Genomic DNA, 22136 nt, shown 5'->3' with positions numbered 1-22136 from the left:
AATATATCCCAAACTGTGATTTTATTGCTCAATAACATCACTGTTTGGAATTCGGATGCGGGGAATAATATATAATGATCAGCATCTAAATGACAAGCAATAAAATCACCGATTTGGATATATTATTTCGATTTTAACACGACATCAACAAATAGATGTTGCCGTACATGGTAGTTAGGTAAATTGCGCCTGATTTGTTTCCGTACTTATTGTCAGCGCGTCACATCTTTAGTGGTTACGTCAGGTGTATAATGATTACGTCACATGTCTACATATAGAACGTCAAACAGTGATTTTATTGCATAATAACACACACTTTCGGTTTTTCTATGTTCAATAGGGAAAAATGTGGGTTGTGTTAGAATATATTGTAATACTTTTGTCTATACATATGTATATGTATCTAAACTTACTGTTTACAATATGTTGTCAAAGAAAAATGTGTTCACATATCTAGTCAGACATTGTCTTGTAACGTAAATAAATTGTAGTACAATATTAATGTATACAATTTGTCTTTGACAAAACATGAAAATATTCCAATAGTAATACATGTAAGTTATAAAAGTAATTCATGTAAGTTTAAAACCAAATAAAGAATTGAGTAATAATTGTATAATTTATTTATTTATTTATTTAATTTATTTATAAGTTATTTTAACATTTAGTAATTAAAAAAGCATCGAAACACGAGGCTGTCGGATTTGTATGAGAGTATAAATCAGATTGCCGATTGTTTTGATGTTCTTTCTCTTTTGTATCTTAGGCAAAATAAACCAACAAATTCCCAGTCATCCAAGCAAAAAGTACCAAATGTATAAGCATCTGAATATGACTTTTCTACTGTTATCTCCTTCCCTGTCGTCACAATATGTAAAAACCAGAAAAAAATGAACCAGTTAACAAGCATGCTCCAGACTGACAGTGAGTTAAAGCAATGTGCATGTATTGGTATGCAATTTAACTCGTTTTTAACTTGTTTTCAAAAGTCTCCAAACTATGATACAATCATAATATATTGTATGACAATTATCTATAATAAATTTATTTTGAGTTACGGTAATTTCATTTTCGTAAAACCAAAATAAGTCCATTACTTTTACTTGCTATTTTGCAAACAATGCAACATTATACCAATGACAATTTTCATGTTGAAAAAAAGTCACTATAACAGAACTGTTAGTCAAATAAAGCAATGTACTATGATATTGTTTCTTTAACAAGCATTGGAATTGATTTATGTTTGAAATATGTATAAGTTATTCAAATTCTTGTATTATGTCTAAATGAAAGCTTACCAATTTATAATGTAAATACTAAATAACAAGGAATCATAAGCTGAGACTGTTTTATAAACTTGTCAGTTAGTTTGAAAGAACGAATCCACTAAATATTTCACAGAATATGATATAAGATATTGAGATACAACTGTTTTGCAGTAGGATTTATTCAAAATATTATCAAAATGTTGGTGCGAACTTAAGTTACAACCGTTTCGCGCCAACAAAATATGTCTGTTTGGGTTACAACCTTTGGACATATATACTTTTTTGGTAGTTTAATTTTAGCTTTCAAGTTCAATATTTTTACAACATGTGTGTATATTGCTCCTTCATTGAAAAACACCATAAAACCATTTTCGGTGAAATTATGAGTTACAACCCTTTCGCACCAAGGAATCGATACGCTCGAGCTGTTGTTGCAGTATTATGTCATTTGAATGACCAAAGTTTATATTTGCTCTGTTATGTTTGGTTCTGTTCTGTTCTACAAAAAGACGAGGGACTGACCCACGAACTGCCCAACCAAGTCGTGTCCTTATAGCATATGGCTGATGACTGCTTCCAGGACGCACTTCAAGTGGAATATGTGCTTCGGGGAAAATCTGTACCAATTAAAATCCGGACTTCATTAGCCTTTACTTTGGGAATTTGTAAATCGGACAAGTATGGAACGCCAATAATGTCATCACTTGTTTCTGCAGAGCGGGTAGAGATAGGTAACTATTTAACCGTCCAAACATTGTTAAGATGAATTTCACAATTTCCAGAAACTGGGCAAACGCTGATATCAACTTCCTGTCCACAAGTTGTACTTCCGGTCGAGCTAATGGTCGATATCTGGAAGGTGACAGACCGGCTGGTCAGATGCAACTGCTGTATAAGACTTTCATCACAAAGCGTTTTGTCTGCTCCATCGTCGAGCTGAGAATAAGTTTGGCAAGAGTAACCGTTCCCACCCTTTACAGTTATAGGTATGATCCCTTGACAGGTTTTAGCAAATGAGCCATTAACTGCCACACAATTAACAGAAGGTTGGGTTATTGAATTATCGGGACGCTTTGGGGACCAATTGTGTAAACGAAAACATTTGGTGTTTAGTGGTACAATCAGGCACAGTGCATAATTTATCCCGTCTACATTTGCGTGACATATGATTGGGTTTGAGGCAATTGAAACACAATTTAGATTTTATGACAAACCTGTTCCTATCTTCTTAAGACAATTTTCTCAATTTATCACATAAAGATTAATTCGAACATGTACCTGAACAACAAAAACATTTTCTACTGTATTTTGACGTTTGGTTTTCTGTGTATGTAGACAGAGTAGTTATTTTACCTTTTGTGGTATTTCCTGACGCAGACGCTTTATTTTCTCGGACATTTTCTTTTACAACATCAATGCCGTAAACTGAACTAGCAACACGTGACCTTTCATCACATCAATAAATTTGGTCAATTCAAAGAAATTAGTTTCTCTCCCTGACTCAAAAATTGAATGGGCTACCTCTGCCCATCTGGATCTCAAATGCATAGGGAGAACTCTTACAATGCACCTTAAATTCTCAGAGTTATCTACGTCAGAAACAAACCCCTTGTTGTGAAAGTGTCATTTGACATTTTTGCATATCTAAAGCTAATTGAGACAATCCTTTAACATCAGATGCATTAATATTAGGGCCAAGCAACAATTTATCAATATGACTTCTCGCAACAACATATGGCCTACCATAACGAGATTGCAAAATGGATTTAGCTCGGTTATACGCTACATTTCAATCCAATAACACACAATCTTCTATGCAAGATTTTGCCTCACCAGTGCAATATTGTATAAGATAACTTAATCTTAACCTATTGTCAATTACTTTGCACTCAATGTTGGTGTCAAAATTTTTAATGAACTTACAATAATCAAGCGCAGAACCGTTGAATGTCAGTAACTCCGGTTTTGGTAAATAGAATCCTTCTTGAATGCAAGCCGGAAGCGCTATTTCCGCCATCTTGCTGCGTTACATCTTCAAACTTACTTGCGTCTGCAGCCTCGTGATCTTTACCGGGACAAGCACGAGAATAACGTGCCGTATTGCTATCGGCTTCATTATCATTTCGATAAGTATGTCCAAAATCCATAGTTTTCTGCACAATATGCCCATATTCTAATATGTCGTCTGCTTCTATCACCGTGCTTTCGTCTGCCCACATTGACTCCTCCAGCCTCGCTTCCATCACAGCACTTTCTTGATCCAGTAGTTGCGATTTATCTTTGAGCTCCTTCTGTATTGCCTCTAATCGCATTTTCTCCTTCTCCAAAGCTTGTTTTCTTTAAGAGTCTTAAGTGTTTGTTCAGCTATCAGACGCTTAACTTTTGCGTTTCTTAGCCGAGTTGTTGATGAAACTGCACTACTGGGTATTGATGCTACGGGATTCCATTCGGCTTATCTTTTCTTGAATTCTACAAAGTTCGTTCGCCAACTTTCAAAGTTCTTCTTTAGTGTTTCTATAGTTTTAGGATCGTCGCAAAAGTCTTAACATTCAAAGTGTGTTGTTTTAAATTTTTCGTATCTTTCGCACAGTCGATTAAACAATTCTTTTACTTTTGACTCATTTTCAGTGGTTAACATCATCTCTTCAAGTTCTCTATAAATCTTTGGTTAACTGTGCCAAATGCGCTGTCCGCGATTTCCGTGCAGTATCGTAGTCCCCATTATTTTCTTTTAGCGATATAATAGTCGAAACAATGTGGAGAATTGTTCAGGATTCAGAAAACCAAGTAAGAAATGCGCTGCAATCTTGTAATTCCATTTATTTCACATTCTAAAAATTCATATAATTGTAGCTATGCGTAGCGTTAGCGATTCTCAACAATGGTGTCCTGTCAATTTACATTAATTTCTTCAATCCTTAATATAACTGTAATAATAATATTTACATCAAATATCGCTACCGTTAATGTCTTCAAAAATAAACTTGTTTGTAATCTTTTTATTTAACTTCCGGAAAACTCTGCCGTCCGTGACGTCGCTAAAAAGGCGGCGACGTTAACGTGACGCGAGAGCTTTTAGCGCCAAAAAGAGAGCAAATTAAAATTTTAGGAATGTTAGTAATTCTTACACAAGGCTTAGAGCTTTGATATTTAGTATATGATATCATCTATAGGTACTCCACCAAAGTTGTTCAAATTTTGCCTCTACTGTCAAAACTAGCTCCGCCCCGGGGTCATAGGTTTTCCTTACATGTATATAGTAAAAACTTGAAAAAAATCATCTTCTTGAATTGACAAAGGCTAGAGGTGAGACATTTTGCTTTAAACATTGTGTAGTGACCCTCTAGCAAGATTATTCAAATTAAAGCCCTGGGGTCAAAATTGCCCCCCCCTGGGGATCATCGATTTTCAGTCACTATATCATAAAGTAAAAAAATAAAAATCTTATTGTCTGAAGGTACTTATCTGATAATAACAGATAGGTAAGTGTTCTATGCGTTATGGCAATCTGTATAGAAACAAAAAAAATGTGTTCATCCATTACCATTTAGTGTTGTATTTATGCGGTGGCATGGCATTTTTTACAAATGCAATCTTGTTTTATTAACTTTTCTTGATACGGTGTTTTATAATAATACAATGATTTTATATTCACTATATCGTTTAATTGGTTCATAAATAAAAAAGTATTTACATAAATAACCACAAACCAGGGAAGGGATTTTCTGTGTGTCACGCAGTTACATGTACTGCATGTGCGGGGAAATAACTTATTATAGAACATATCAAATGGAGGAGTGGAAACTGGATAAAAAATAATGTTTGTTCAATTAATGAATATTTGTAAATCATTTATATGGTCACACGTTTACAATTGATTTCATTTTTATGCTCCCCGAAAAAATTTTGGGGGAGCATATAGTCGCCGCCTTGTCCGTCCGTCCGGCTCCGTCCGTCCGTCCGTCCCCTTTTCTTGTCCGGGACATAACTTTGAAACAACAAGAGGTATCAACATGAAACTTTGTAGGTAGATAGATCTCATTGAGTAAGTGTGCAGTGCACAAGAACTGTAACTCTGCCTTGCCTATTTTTATTCCCCTTTGTTTATTTTAACACTTTGAACGTTGTCCGGGACATAACTTTAAAAGTATAAGAGGTATCAAAATGAAACTTTGTAGGTAGATAGATCTTATTGAGTAAGTGTGCAGTGCACAAGAACAGTAACTCTGCCTTGCCTAATTTTTGAATTATCCCCCTTTGTTTACTTTATACTTAGAACTTTGTACAGGACATAACTCTAAAAGTATAAGAGGTATCAACATGAAACTTTGTAGGTAGATAGATCTTATTGAGTAGGTGTGCAGTGCACAAGAACAGTAACTCTGCCTTGCCTAATTTTTGAATTATCCCCCTTTGTTTACTTTATACTTAGAACTTTGTACAGGACATAACTCTAAAAGTATAAGAGGTATCAACATGAAACTTTGTAGGTAGATAGATCTCATTAAGTAGGTGTGCAGTGCATAAGAACTGTAACTCTGCCTTGCCTATTTTTAGCTCGACTATACGAAGTATATGGAGAGCTGTCCTACTCGCCCCGGCGTCGGCGTCCGCGTCCAGATTTTAGATTAAAGTTTTGGTGCAGTAAAATATTTTTCACTATAACTTTGTCATTTCTTAAGGTATCAACTTCAAACTTCAAATATATGTTCCTTATCATCATCCCCATCTTATGTGACAAGGTTCATAACTCTAGCACCAAAATTTTCAGATTTATCTCCCCCTGAACTTAGAATTTTCCTACAAAAATGCTATTTTTTACTGTTTCTTCTTTATTTCTTAAGGGATCAACCTCATACTTCAATTATATTTACGTTATCATCCTCCCCATCTTATGTGGCAAGGTTGATAACTCTAGCACCAATATTTTCAGATTTATCTCCCTTTAAACTTAGAATTTTCCATAATTTTTTTTTTTTTTTTACTGTTACTTATTTATTTCTAAAGGGATCAACTTCATACTTCAAATATATTTACGTTATCATCATCCACATCTTATGTGACAAGGTTCATAACTCTAGCACCAATATTGCAAGAATTATCTACCCATAAACTTAGATTTTTTTACTAGAAAAATGTTATTTTTTATTATAACTTTTTTTATTTTTAAAGGTATCTACCTCAAACTTCAAATACTTATTCCTAATCATCAAATACATTTTATATGACAATGTTCATAACTCTTGAAGCAATATTTACAGATTAATCTCTCTTTGAACTTAGGATTTTCTTTAAGAAATATAATAACTTCTTTACTTTTTATGGTATCTACTTCAAACTTCAAATATATATTTCTTATCATTACACAAATGTTGTGTGACAAGGTCCATAACTCTAGCATGACTATTTCTAGAATTATTCCCCTTGATCTTGGAATTAATGTTAACAAATGTTATTTTTTACTATAACTTAATACATAATTATACATAATTGATTTTTCTTTCATAGTTTTGTCCTCCTTACTGCGTCCAGTATTTTATTAGTCGAGCTTCGCTGTCTCCTGTGACAGCTCTTGTTTTAGTTATGCCCCTTTGTTTATTTTACACTTTGAACTTTGTCCGGGACATAACTCTAAAACTATAATAGGTATCAACATGAAACTTTGCAGGTAGATAGATCTCATTGAGTAGGTGTGCAGTGAACAAGAACCGTAACTCTGCCTTGCCTAAGTTTTGAATTATCCCCCTTTGTTTATTTTTACACTTTGAACGTTGTCCGGGACATAACTCTAAATGTATAAGAGGTATCAACATGTAGGTAGATAGATCTCATTGAGTAGGTGTGCAGTGCACAAAAACTGTAGCTCTGCCTTGCCTAATTTTTGAATTATCCCCCTTTGTTTATTTTACACTTTGAACTTTGTCTGGGACATAACTCTAAAACTATAAGTGGTATCAACATGAAATTTTGTAGGTAGAAAGATCTCATTGAGTAGGTGTGCAGTGCACAAGAACCATAACCTTGCCTTGCCTAAGTTTTTAATTATCCCCCTTTGTTTATTTTCACACTTTGAACTTTGTCCAGGACATACCTCTTAAACTATAAGAGGTATCAACATGAAACTTTGTAGGTAGATAGATCTCGTTAAGTAAGTTTGCAGTGCACAAGAACTGTAACACTGTCTTGCCTACTTTTGGAGTTATTGCCCTTTGTTCATTTTGACACTTTGAACTTTGTCCTGTACATTACTCTAAAATTATAAGATATATCTGAACATGAAATTTTGTAGATAGATAGGTCTCATTGGACGGAAATGCAGTGCTTAAGAATCATTACTCTGCCTTGCCTTATTTTGAAGTAATTGCCCTTTGTTTATTTTTACTTTTTGACTTTTGTCCGGGACATAACTTTAAAACTATTAGAGATATCAACAAGTAACTTTGTAGGTAGCTAGATATAATTGGATAGAACTGCAATGATTAAAGAACCTAAACAAAGCCTGGTCTAATTTTGGAGTTATTGCCCTTTTGTTCATTTTTACACTTTGAATTTTACCAGGGACATAACTCTGATATCATCAGGAAATTTTATAGATAGATAGATCTCATTGAATAGAAGTGCAGTGCAAAAAACATAACTCCTCCTTGCCTAATTTTGGAGTTTTTGCCCTTTGTTAATTTTTTTTATACTTTCCTGTGTCTAGAACCTTCTCGGGGAGCATCACCCGGTTCAACCGGTTCTTGTTTTTAATTATCGGGTATTGAATGCCAATCACAGGTGCTTGAAGCAAACTTTTTTATGTTCTATATGGGCTATATACTAAGTATATACTACAGTATATACTACAGTATAATCTTAATATACATATATGATATAGGCCGATTATGTAACATATTTGATAAAGTGACAAGGGCCTGTGATGCAAAATGTTTTCCAAAATGAAAATGAAAATCACACCAAATTACCTCCCTGTGTCTCTAACAAATACTGCCGAATTTCGTTATAATCTCGCACGTCTGCTAAGGGGGTGTTAAAACCCCTCAATTCAGATTTTAAACAGGGAAAATGCCAAGAATATTTTCGTCAGTGTTTCTTTGTATAATTATGATTATACAATGTAAAATGTTAAACTTTAATAATTATTCACTGGTTCTAAACACTTTAATTTGCTTATTAAACCTTGGTATATTTTGAACGGCAAGGACGGGATTTAACATAATCCGTAACTTCGTAATTGCAACAACAACAATAAAATTAGAATGGAAAATGCTTTAAACTTTATAATTACTAGTCATTAGTTGTCTTTTATAGTTATATGATAAAAGAAATAAACAAATTGTTCAGGTTTCATAGTTTATTTATCTATAATCCTGATCGATGACACCACTAGTTTTTTGTCTTTTTTGGAACACATATGAGCCGCGTCACGACAAAACCCTGAACATAGTGCGTTTGCGACCAGCATGGATCCAGACCAGCCTGTGCATCCGTGCAATCTAATTAGGATCCATGCTGTTCGCTATCAGTTTCTCTACTTGTAATATGGTTGGTAAGCGAACAGCATGGATCCTGATCAGACTGCGCGGATGCGCAGGCTGGTCTGGATCCATGCTGGTCGCAAACCCATTATGTTGGTTTTGTCATGGCACGGCTCATATCATATTTACCCAGTATTTTTGACTTTGAATTGCAACCCAAGACCATAATTAGTTATTCATATAAAATTTAACATAATCTTTTTGTTTGATTTGTTTAGATATTGATAGAGTATCAGGATGACACATCAACTTCAGTTAGAGAAGGAAAAATACAGACAGTGGGTAAAGGCTGGTTTAGGACTTGGATATTTAAAGGAGGGACTGGTACCATTCTGTAATGACATAGCTGACCAACAACATAAGGATATCTTACAAAACATTCGGTCTACAAAGTTACTACCATCAACTGTGACATGTGGGGGCTGTCAAGTTGAAACTCTCAAGCCAGACCATAAGCCAGTACCTGGGAATGCTGGAAACAAAGTCTGTCCTCTTGGGCAAGTAAAATGCAGCTGTTGCTTTAAGGGCAAAATTGCTTGTCCAAACAACATATGTGGCGCCATCTATGACTATATTGTGCAGCATCATGCATCCTCACCACCTTCACCTAACTGGAAAAACAGCGATGCTCAACAATGGGTGACAGACCCTTGGAGCATTTGTAAGTGTTTTATAAATGCTCCAGGGTACGAGCAGAAACAATCTGCTGGTGAAACTGATTGTACTGGGTTATTACATCTAATGATAAATAACCAGTATGTTCATAACCACATTGGATGTGATGTCACAGTAACAAACAATCTTTTTACAAAGGTAAATTATTAATAAAGTGTCTTGTTTATCTTTTATTAGCTGTATTGTAATGTAAATGCTGTATATTCAGCATCCAAAGTAAAATTGAAAATGAAAATCTAACGATTCACAACAAAAGTATACAAATTTACCAGTCTTCTTCAATGGTTTCAAAGGTACCACCTTTTGTACTTGGTCTGGAGGTTCTGAAAATTTCCGATATGTTTTAATTTCTGATCAGTTTAATAAGATTTATTTAGCTTTGTTAAACGAATTTGAACATCTTGAATGCTGGCATATTTTCCCAAATGATAAATTTCACAATTATTTTTTATTCTCACCAACAAATTTCGGGGGAGCATAAAGTCGCCGGGTTGTCCGTCCGTCCGTCAGTCTGCACTTACAGGACAGTTATTATATGGCTAGAGTGACAATAGGTAACTGTTCTTTCTCTTTGATGTCATTCATTCCGTAATGCTTTTATTTGGCTATTTTCTTTTGTGTGGCTAAAAAGAATAACAGAGAACAATAGAGTAGCCACATAATTACTGTTCTTCCGGCCCATAACTTTGTTATTTGAAGTCGGATTTTACAACTATTTCACAGAAATGATCACCATATTGAGGCGACGTGTCACACACAACAATTGGGTCGCTACCCTAAAGGTCAAGGTCACAGCATGACCTTGCAGCAAAATCATATCCGGCCTAAAGCTTCGTTTTTTTAAGTCGGATTTTAAAACTATTTCACAGAAATGATCACCATACTGAGATAACATGTCCCGCGCAACATTTGGGTGGCTACCTTGAAGGTAAAGGTCACAGCATGACCTTGCAGCAAAATTATGTCTGGCCCATAACTTCGTTATTTGGAGTCGGATTTTAAAATTATTTCATAGAAATGATCACCATATTGAGACGACGTGTCACGCACAACATTTGGATCGCTACCTTGAAGGTTAAGGTCACAGCATGACTGTGCAGGAAAATTGTGTCCGGCCCATAACTTCATTATTTGAAGTCTGATTTTACAACTATTTCACAGAAATGATAATCATATTGAGATAATGTGTCATGCGCAAAATTTTGGACGCTACCTTGAAGGTTAAGGTCACAGCATGACATTGCAGCAAAATTGTGTCCAGCCCAAAACTTCATTATTTGAAGTCGGATTTTACAACTATTTTACAGCAATGATCACCATATTGAGACATATGTGTCATGTGCAACATTTGGGTTGTTTTTAAACTTTGTCTGTAACATAACTCTGACACTACCTTCATGTGTCCAAATTAAACCTATTTGGGGAGCATTACCCGGTTCAACTGGCTCTGGTTTGAATAGAAAATAAAGACACAATTATCCCAAATCAACCCTGTGACTTTTTTGTAAAATATAAGTAAAATGCCTGTATAATTCATGATGGCATCTTAGAATGTAGGTAAGTACTCAGACAATTTTCTACAAAACAATTTTGATTGCTTAACACTGTATATTTATGCATATAGTAATATTGAACCTGTGTTTTTTATTCAATAGGTTCGTCAGTATAGAAATGCTATATTTCACTCAAGCAGCATGGAATTAGAAGAAAGTGTGGCAAATACTCACTTAGATGATATGATAGCAGTTCTACAAGATGGTAAAGAGCTGTTACAACGATCAGATGCCCAGATAGCGGTGAAGAAACTTCAAGATGTAAGTGCAAATAATGTATTATGTCAGTTTGAAATCTTTGTTGAGTCAACGTATAATGATTTAAGATAACATATCACTTAATTTAGGACAAAGTTTAGGTTAACAGGGTTTGAAGTGGTAAAGTATAGTCAAAATCAAAAAGTATTCCCCTGACCTTAACTGATAAAGTCACATAAAAATATATATGTACCTATTAAATGTTAAATTATAAACAAAAGAGATTTTAGTTTGTAAGGAACTTCTGAAATCCAAAAACTTGGAAATCCAAACAATGTTCAGGGTCCCAAAATTCTTATAAAATTATACCTCTGAAATTGAGGAATTCTAAATTCTGATATTGTGGTAAAGTTTGGATTATATCAATACAAATTTACTTTAAATATCCGAAAATTGAAAAAGCGTATGAAGGATATTTTTCTTGAGATAATAAAACCTGCAATATGTTTGTATGATAGTATCTCTAATTATCTGTGACCCGCATATATCTTGACCCCTATTAGAACCTCAACATGTCATGCATGTCCAACCATTAGGTGTGAAATTAAGAAAGTGAGAAGTATAAGATTCATGAAACCTTCTAAAACTCACAACTGTCCGTCCGTAAACTTTTACTTTAAACTGCTAAGCCAATTTCATCCAAACTTCACAGGAATGTTCCGTTGATAGTGAACTTTAAAAGTTGTTCAAAGACTTTAATTCCATGTAGAACTATGTTGCCATGGCAACCGAAAGAAAAAACTTTTAAAAAATCTTCTTTAAAAGCACCGAAAGAGCTAGAGCTTAAATATTTGACAAGAAACATCATATAGGTAGAGTCTACCAAGTTTTTCAAGTTATAGCCCTTGGGTCAAAATTGACCTGCCCTGGGGGCTCTTTGATTGTCCTTATTTGTGTATAGTAAAAATCTTCTTTAAAAAAATTCAAATAGCTAGAGCTTAGATTTTTGGCATGAAACATCTTTTAGTGGTTGTCTACCAAGTTTGTTCAAATAAAAGCCCTAGGGTCAAAATTGGTCCGACCCCAGGAGGGTCAGTGTTTTCCCTGTATGTATGTAGTAAAAAATTTAAAAATCTGCTTTTAAAAAACCCAAATAGCTAGAGCTTAGATATTAAGCACGAAACGTCTTTTAGTAGGTGTCTACCAAGTTTGTTTAAATAAAAGTCTTAGGGTCAAAATTGGCCCCGCCCAAGGGGGGTCATTATTTTCCCTTTATGTATATAGTAAACACTTAGAGTAAAAAAACTCTTTTAAAAATCCAAAGAGCTAGAGCTATGATATTTAGCATGAAACATCTTTTAATGGGTTTCATCCAAGTTTGTACAAATAAGAGCCCTGGGGTTAAATTGGTTAAAAAGCCCAAATAGCTAGAGCTAAGATATTAAGCATGAAACATCTTCTAGTGTGTGTCTACCAAGTTTGTTTAAATATGGGCCCTTGGGTCAAAATTGGGCCGGCCTCGGAATCATTGATTTTCCTAGTATGTATATAGTAAAAACTTAAACAATCTGCTTGAAGAAAAACCCTAAGAGCTAGAGCTAAGATATTTAGCATGAAACATCTTCTAGTGGGTGTCTACCATTTTTGTTCAAATAAGGGCCCTTTGGTTTAAATTTGCCCGCCCCAGGGATCATTGATTTTCCTTATATGTATTTAGTAAAATCTTCTTTAAAACTTTAAAAACCCAAAGAGCAAGGGTTTAGATATTAAGCATTAGCTATCTTTTAGTGTGTGACTACCAAGTTTGTTCAAGTAAAAGTCATGGGAACAAAATTGGTCCCACCCAGAGGTGGGGGTCATTGTTTTTCCCTATATGTGTATAGAAAAAACTTAAAATATCTTCTTACAGCTAGAGCTAAGATATTTATCATGAAACATCTTCAAATGGGTGTCTGTCAAGTTTGTTCAAATAAAAGCCCCTGGTTTAAATTGGCCCTGCCTTGGGATCCTATATACAGGTGAGCCATTTGAGGGCCATCATTGCCCTCTTGTTGGTTGCACTGAAATAGATAACAAACCAGTGTGAATATAGTAATGTCTGAGAATCAGATAAGTTACATAGGTAAGTGTATACTCCCTTAAAAAAGTGGATTTAAGAAAAAAGTATGAGAGTTTAAATAAAAGAGCAATTGGGATAATTTGAAATGAAGTTTGACCTGATATATAATATAGAAGAGTAAATATTATTAATTACATAGCTACATTTTTTATGAAAGAAAATATAACAAGACTGATCTCTTTTAATCAGCTGAAGAACAAAGATTTTATTATTACGACTGAAAGTTTTGAAGAGATTCTGAGGCAAATCAAAGAAGAAATGGCAAAAGTTTTGAAATCGACAGAAAGTGCTGCAACTAAAGAGGAACATGATGATCTGAAGAACAAGCTATTAGACCTTGAAACTAAGGTGTCCAAAGTAAATGACGAAAATCTGGAGAATGCAGAATTGAAAAAGAAACTTGGAGTCTTGGAGACTCTTGTTTCAGAACAGAAAGAGGTAAAACAAATTTCCTTCTGTTTGTTAATTAAATGTTACAACTGTATGCAACATCTTTACATTTAAGAAGATGAAGATATAATAATTGTAAAGAAAGAGGGGGTAAATTACTTTGCTTATGTCAGTCTGTCTGCCCTTCGAAAGCCAACATGATTTCCGCTGATTATCTTGAAAACTGTTTATCACAAATTCTTCATATTTCACATTTTGATTGGTCATATGTAGTAGATGACCCCTATAAATGATTTTGGGATCACAAGCTCAAAGGTCATGGCCACAGGGGCCTTAAATTTTAGAATGGTTTCTGCTTATTATCTTGAAAATTACTTATCACACAGTCTTTATATTTCACATACTGATTGGTCAAAACTAGTTAATGACCCCTATTGATTTTGGGGTCACTATGTCAAAGTCATAGGGGCCTTAATATCAAAATGATTTCCGGTCCTTATCTTGAAGCGTTTATCACAACGGCTTCATATTTCACATACTGATTAAACAAAAGTAGTAGATGATCCCTATTGATTTTGGAATCACTAGGTCAAAGGTTAATGTCACAGGGGCCTTGAATGTTAGAATTGTTTCTGCTCATTATCTTGAAGACGACATTGTATTTATCACAAAGTATTCATATTCCACATACTGATTGGTCATAATTACTAGATGACCCCATTTAATTTTGGGTTACTAGGTCAAAGGTAAAGGTCACAGACACCTTGCGTGTAAGAATTGCTTCCGCTTATTGTCTTGAAAGCTTTTTATCACAAAGTCTTCATATTTGACATATTCATTGGTCATATGAAGTAGATGACACCTACTGGTTTCTGGGTCACTAGATCAAAAGTCAAAAATTGTTTTCGCTCATTATCTTTAAAAGCTATTTATCACAATTTCTTTTTATTTCACACCGTGATTAGTCATACAGTACAGCTCAAGCAATTTTTCCAAAGTCAGCCGATCCCCGCGATTTGTTTACGGGTGGACTGTCACCGCGATGTCCCTGCGATAGTTGTGACTTTCCGCTCGTCTACTTGATCGGGGGAAGTTTGGGCTGCGGGATATTGTCACCGCGGATCACTGTGAAATATTGCAGCGGTATTTTGCTCTCTCGGGTGACCATTAGTTTATTTATAACACAGGGACATTTATTACTATTACTGTATGTCTGTAAAATATAATGAACTAAAACACATTTTTTATAGAAGAAAATCTGTATGTTATGTATTTAAAAGGACGTAACACCTGTCATATGCAAATAATTACAAAATTTAATGATTTGCGTGTGAAATTAAAACCCTAATATGTAGTAACTTTTAACATAATTAATTTTTAACTGCTTCAAGCCATTTTAACCTTTCTGATTTTACAGTGCTACAATCATATAAGAATTTTTAATTATTTCTTTGATCCATTTAAACGATTTTTTCTGTTAAATTTACGTGTGTTAATTACCTACCCTCCAAATATTGACGAGAACTAAAGTTTAAGTGGGTCATCATATAATACGCACAAATGAACTAAACATTTCCATATTTTAAATATTTAATGTCGCATTTACGGTTATGATCTGAAAAAAAAATTGTAACAAATATGTTTATTTCATCACGATCACAGATCTAAATTTTTAGAAAGCGCATACCGTGGACTACTGTAGCTGTATAATAAGTAATGAGATAGATTCTAATTTATTTCTACGACACTCACCTAACCATTATGGAGAATAAATCCTCGATTTCTTAGTCGCATTTTCCCATCACAGTAGTATTTAACGGCAAAAAATTGTGGCTTTTGATCAGATTTCGTAATGACATCTTGCAAAGTTTACGTAAAAACATATGTTAAAGAAAGATTTGTTAAACTATTATATAATTACGTACATGAACTAGTCCACGGTTGCACTATTAGGTGTATGTGCTAATTGCTTAATTTTTGTAGGTGTAAATTGCTTAATTAAGTGGTCTTGAGCAAAGAATAAATAAATTAGTTCCTTGATCGGATTTAACACCTTCTTAAGATTGGCCGCTATTAAATGTACATGTATAAACTATATTATATAATAAGTGGCGTTTAAGTGTTCTAGCTATCGTTTCAACTTTTTACACAGAAACATCAAAGCATTTAATTTTCTTGAAAGTGTTGACCGATTTCGTTAATATTTTGTTATTCCGTTTTCTTGAAACTTTTTTCATTGAACTGTTTTGTAATGTGATTTTCCCCGGTAAATGTACATTAATATCGCCGAGCTAATTAAATAATTTTATTGAATGATTAAAATCATCAGTCACATTGTAAGTCTTTTAGATTTTTTAAAAGAAGACTACATTGTACATTTACATGAACATTTATATGGAAATTAATCACTGCAAATCTCTGTGATTTTCCACCGCGGATTGCAGGTTTTTTTTACTACCCGTCCGTGGTGATTTGTCGCCATGGCATACTATAGTATGTCCCCCGCGATTTTCTGTTTGCCATTAAAAGTGTCCGCGGTGACTGAGTGGAAAGAGGAAAAATTGCTTGAGCTGTACTGTAACTAGTAGATTACCCCTATTGAGTTCTGGGTCACAAGTAAGGCTCCCACGTTTACAATTTTTTTGTAAACGTTTACACGATTGCTAAGAACCGAAACGATACCGTTTAAACGGTGGTACCTCTATGTACTATATACACCATATATATATATATATATATATATATATGTCGCCAAATGATGACGTACTTTCTATTTTTAATACATGTACAAATAAAGAATGTCCAGGGCTCATCACAATTGAGTCAGCGCATATTTTCTGTATTGTTTTTTTTTTACTTTGGAATAAACAACTAGAATTGATAAAATCAATGATAATTGGCAATGATTAAGAAAGTTTGTAAGACAATATGGTCATTTCGATTAAACGGTAGAAAATATCGTAAACGTTTACGAATGAAAATCGAAACAAATCCGTTTAAACGTGTAATCGTGGGGGCCTTAGTCACAAGGTCAAGGTCACAGGGGTCTTGAATGTTTGAATGGTTTCTGTTTATTGTCTTGAAAACTATTTATCACAAAGTCTTCATATTTCACAGACTAATTAATAATTGGTCATGTGTAGTAGATGATCCCTATTGATTTTGGGATCACAAGCTCAAAGGTCATGGTCGCAGGGGCCTTAAATGCGGAATGGTTTCCGCTTATTATCTTGAAAACTTCTTATCAAAAAGTCTTCATACCACACAGTCATATGGATGAGTCATAATGGGGTCACTTGTTCAAAGGTCAAGGTATTTCACATATTGATAGTTTATTACTAGTAGGTCATTATTCTTTCCCTTGTTTCCATAATTGAACACTTCCATGTACCTATTTATGGCAAGTTTCAAACTTACCAATAGTATGAGCGCTAGAAATGGAGCATATGTGTATTTCAACTTTTCTTGTTGATTACGTTCTTGTGGCTGTTTGACTGGAAAGGCATCCAAATTCATAATTATAATGTATATGAAGTGTATTAAGGAATATCAGCTGAAAAAAATTGTTTCAATTTTGATTTTAAAATAGGTCATATTTAAAGATTAAATGTAAGCTATGGTTTCTCATGTTGATAGTCACACTTAAAGGTTAAATGTTAGCTATACTGGTTCATTGTGAAGGTTACACTTAAAGTATAATGTTAGCTATACTGGTTTATTGTGAAGGTTGCACTTAAAGTATAATGTTAGCTATACTGGTTCATTGTGAAGGTTACACTTTAAGTATAATGTTAGCTATACTGGTTCATTGTGAAGGTTACACTTAAAGTATAATGTTAGCTATACTGGTTCATTGTGAAGGTTACACTTTAAGTATAATGTTAGCTTTACTGGTTCATAGCGAAAGTAACACTTAAAGGTTAAATGTTAGCTATACTGGTTCATTGTGAAGGTTACACTTAAAGTATAATGTTAGCTATACTGGTTCATTGTGAAAGTTACACTTAAAGGTTAAATGTTAGCTTTACTATTTCATTGTGAAGGTTACACTTAAAGTATAATGTTAGCTGTACCGTCTTATGTTGAATTCACAATTCAGTACATACTCCTTTGTATCAATTTTTATACCCCCGCACTACAAACAAAATTGTAAGGGGGGTATACTTGAATCAGCTTGGCAGTCGGACGTTGGCGGTCCGTCAGTTTTTCCTTGTCCACCCAATAACATAAAATTCCTTTGACCTACAGTCTTCATATTTGGTATTTAGATAAGTCATGATTAAAATATAAACCCTAGTGATTTTGAGGTTACCAGGTCAAAGGTCAAGGTCACAGCACCTTGACTAAAAAGTTTGTGCGCCCAATAATCCTTTGACCCAAATTCTTCATATTTGATATTGAGATTGGTCATGATTTGTAGATGACCCCTATTGATTTTGAGGTCACCGGGTCAAAGGTCAACGTCACAGGGGCATGACTAAAACGTTTGTCGGCCCAGTAACTTAAGAATCCTTCTACCCACAGTCTACCCACAGTCTTCATATTTGGAATGGAGGTTTGTCATGACTATTCGAAGACACCTATTGATTTTGAGATCACTGGGTCAAAAACAAGGTCACAGGGACCTGGACGCAAAAAAGCTTTTCCGCTAAATAATTTGAGAATCCTTTGACCCAAAGTCTTCATATTAAGCATAGAGGTTAGTCATGATTACCCCTATTGATTGTGAGGTCACTGGGTCAAGGTGACAGGGGCATTGACTAGAAAAGCTTGTTTGCCCAATAACTTTAAAATTCCTTTGACCCACAGTCTTCATATTCGGCATGGTGTTGGTCATGAACATTAGATGACCAATATTGCTTTTGAGGTCATTGGGTCAAAGGTCAAGGTGAGAGGGGCCAGTACTTCAAAAAAGCTTATCTGCTCAATTGCTTTAGAATACATTGGTCAGCAGTCTTCATATTTGGCATGGAGGTTATTCATGATTATGAGATGACCCTTTTGTTTTGGTGGTCACTGAGTGAAAGGTCAAGGTCTTGACTATAAAAAAAACTCGTCAGCCAAACATCTTTAGAATCCTTTGACCCATAGTCTTCATATTTGGCATGGAGGTTGGTCATCATTATGAGATGACCCCTATTGTTTGTGGTCACTGAGTCAAAGGTCAAGGTCAGAAGGGCCTTGACTATAAAAAATTGTCCACCAAACATCTTTAGAATTCTTTGCCCCACAGTCTTCATATTTGGCATGGATGTTGTTTATGACTATAAAGTGACCACTATTAGTTTTAAAGTCACTAAGCTTTTAATTCTGAAAGCTTGTCTGCTCAATTACTTAAGAATGCTTTGGTTAACAATCATCTTATTTGGTACTGAGGTTAGTAATGACTAGTAGATGACCCTATATTGATTTTTAGGTTAATATGTCAAAGGTAAAGGTCACAGGGGCTTTAACTACAATAAGCCTGTCTGCTCAAATGCTTAAGAATGCCTGTCCACAGTGTATTGATTTTGACATTTCACATTTGAAGCATAATTATATTCTCATATATTCATCATAAAACACCCCCAGCAAAGCTGCATGAATTTGGAGGGTATTCAAGTCATGCAGTTGCATGTTTCAGTTTTGAAGTCAGTAGGTCAAAGGTAAAGGTCACTTTGATCTTTGCCACTAAAAACATGTAGAATACATATCTTACTAATGCACTGGCTTTCTACCCACAGATTTGACAGGTTGTCAAGGTTGTCATTGAGCTCTTAATGACTACTGTTTATTCTGACAAAGTGGTATGCAGGGGTATTCACGCCATGACAGTGGCAGTTCTGTTTTTCGTTTGATTGGGTTTTACATCACACCGACATAGTAAAGATCATATGGCCACGCTCCAGCTTTACTGGTGGAGGAATACCTCAGGTGCCCTTCCGTGCATTATTTCCGGCACAAACGGGTACCTGAGTAGAACCATGGTCGTTCTGTAAGCTAGCTGGATAGCTTCTTCACATGAAATAATTCAAATGGTCTTTCGGGATTTGATCTCACAACCGTGAGGGGCAAGTTGTTTGAAGTCAACAACCTTAACCCTTGGCCACTTATGCCCCAGTTCTAGTAACATCTTAATAATAACTTATAGATTAGTCTTGAACTAAAAGCATTTTTGGAGAAAAGAAGATGATTTGTTTTTGCAGGAGATGGCAAAAATTAAGACAGTAACTTCCTCAGGTCAAAGTCAGGCAGAGTATGAGCAAACCAAGTTAGGTGAGTAAATATTTGTTTCGATAGTGTACATACAAGTGTATGATATTGCCATTAATATAAATAAAAACCAGCTGAATGTCATCGTTACTTTATCATTTTAGAAATTAATATGATATAATTATTATATACTCCGGATCATACAATATCATTAAATTTATAATATTAAATTTATGAAATTACAATGTAACATTTGATTATATCCTACCACATAATGTGGTTGGTGCTATACTGGAATCACTTTGCGGCATCATTAGGTCAGTCATTCCGTCTGTTTGTTTCCATTGGGTCAATATCCCCCTTGAAGGACAAATGCCAAACATCAAACTTTTTTTCTTTTCTCTGTATATTCTATACCCCCTGTGTAAGTTTCCTTAAATTTGCCTCAACAAGGCAGTATGCATAACCAATGTCTGTGCTTGGTTTACAAGGCAATGTTTAGAACCTATGCCTCTGCAGTGCTGGCTCACAGCTTCTTTGATTGTCAAAGGTCAAATATCAGACAGACAATCATGTACTCGCTCTATAAACTGTATAAATTTTCTTTAAATTGGCATAACTGTTTACTGTAACATGAAAAGACATACTACAGCTGTGCCAGTTCAAGGTCAAGGGAACCCTTGAAGGTCAAACGTAATATATTGAACATTTTCGTCTCTGCTTTATAAATCCTATACCCGGTCATGGATTTTCTTCAAACTTGGATGTTCATCTCAATAAGGCAATGGGCAGAACCAATGCCACTGCCATTCCAGCTTAAGGCAAAGGTCACCTTTGAAGGACAACGGTCAAATATCACAAACTTTTGTGTCAGCTCTATAAATCTTACATGCCTTTTACGATCTTCTTCAAGGTCAAGATCAATCTTGAAGGTCAAAAATCAAATGTCCGATCATTTTGTGTCGAACCCTTGAAGGATTTTCTTCAAACTTGACCCTAAACAATGGGATATGCAGAACAAATGAAGCTTCTTTGCAGGCCTTTTGTTCTGAACTATAAATGCCATCCTTTTCAAATATCTTAATACAATCCCATCAAGATAAAAACAAGGGAGCATAAAGTGTTACCCCAGTTAATTGTTGTTGGCGTGTGTGTTCAAAAACCTTGTCCCGCCTATAGCTCTATCATGCTTCATGAGATTTTGAAATGATTTGGCAAAATGTGTAGAATGAGGAGACAGTTTGTATAGCGCAAAACATAAATCCCTAGCTCCAAGGTCAAGGTCACAGAGAGTTTAAATGTCAGTTTATTAGGCCCATAACTCTGTTATGCATGTAGGGATTTTGAAACAATTTAGCATAAATGTTGAGCATGATAAGCCAGTGTTTCAGGTTCAAGATATAGACCCCAGGTCAAAGTTGAAGGTCACACTTACTCTTACAGGTCAAAGGTCAGCAGTTTAAAGAAAATCTTCGCTTGTCGTACACTCTGTTATCCATAAAGAGAATGGTCAATAAGTAAACACTGCTGGCAAAAGTGTTTAGCATTATAAGTCATTGATACCCTACCATCCAAAATATAGGGGCGTCTGTGGCAGAGTGGTTAAGGTTGTTGACTTCAAACCACTTGCCCCTCACCGCTGTGGGTTCGAATCCCTACAGGGACTTTGGATTTTTTCATGTGAGGAAGCTATCCAGCTAGCTTATGGAACGTCAGTAGTTCTACTCAGGTGCCGGTTCGTGCCTGAAATAATGCACAGAAGGGCACCTGAGGTCTTCCTCCACCAGTAAAGCTGGAGCGTCGCCATATGACCTATACTGTGTCGGTGTAACATAAAACCCAATCAAATTAACAAATAAAAACCATTCAAAATAATTGTATCTTATGTAAAATATTACCGAGCTTATATTTATTAAGTTTATTGCTCCAGGTCACAATAAACAGTTTGTGCTCCATTGCCTTTTAAATATTTATCAACATCCATCTGTCCTTATACTTGAAAAGGTCTTTTATTATACCCCCACAAACGAAGTTTAGGGGGGGGGGTTATAGGAGTCAGCTTGTCGGTCGGTCGGTCCGTCATGGTTAGGATATTGTTATCAAACTTGGCGTATAGCAAGCTTATATGAAGATCCCAGTTGCGATTACAATTAATTGAAATATTTCTTTGTACACAGTTAATAGTTTTTGTTCAAAATTTTTC

General features: G+C 34.9%; 1 protein-coding gene across 2 annotated transcripts in view; it reads left to right on the top strand.

Annotated features, from left to right (window-relative positions):
- LOC132724722 (uncharacterized) overlaps positions 1-22136 on the top strand; it is a 56757-nt gene that overhangs the window by 27101 nt on the left and 7520 nt on the right. For both annotated transcript variants that reach the window (XM_060709664.1, XM_060709663.1), the window contains exons 2-5: positions 9025-9619; positions 11137-11295; positions 13541-13789; positions 19927-19996. In XM_060709664.1, coding sequence (XP_060565647.1) covers positions 9044-9619; positions 11137-11295; positions 13541-13789; positions 19927-19996 — 1054 coding nt within the window. In that variant the 5' untranslated portion in view covers positions 9025-9043. The remainder of the gene's footprint in view (positions 1-9024; positions 9620-11136; positions 11296-13540; positions 13790-19926; positions 19997-22136) is intronic.

Source organism: Ruditapes philippinarum, unplaced genomic scaffold (assembly GCF_026571515.1).
Source record: "Ruditapes philippinarum isolate M1 unplaced genomic scaffold, ASM2657151v2 ctg7248_1_1_1_1, whole genome shotgun sequence".
Classification (NCBI taxonomy): Eukaryota; Metazoa; Mollusca; class Bivalvia; order Venerida; family Veneridae; genus Ruditapes; species Ruditapes philippinarum.
This window is presented reverse-complemented; position numbering and strand designations above follow the sequence as displayed.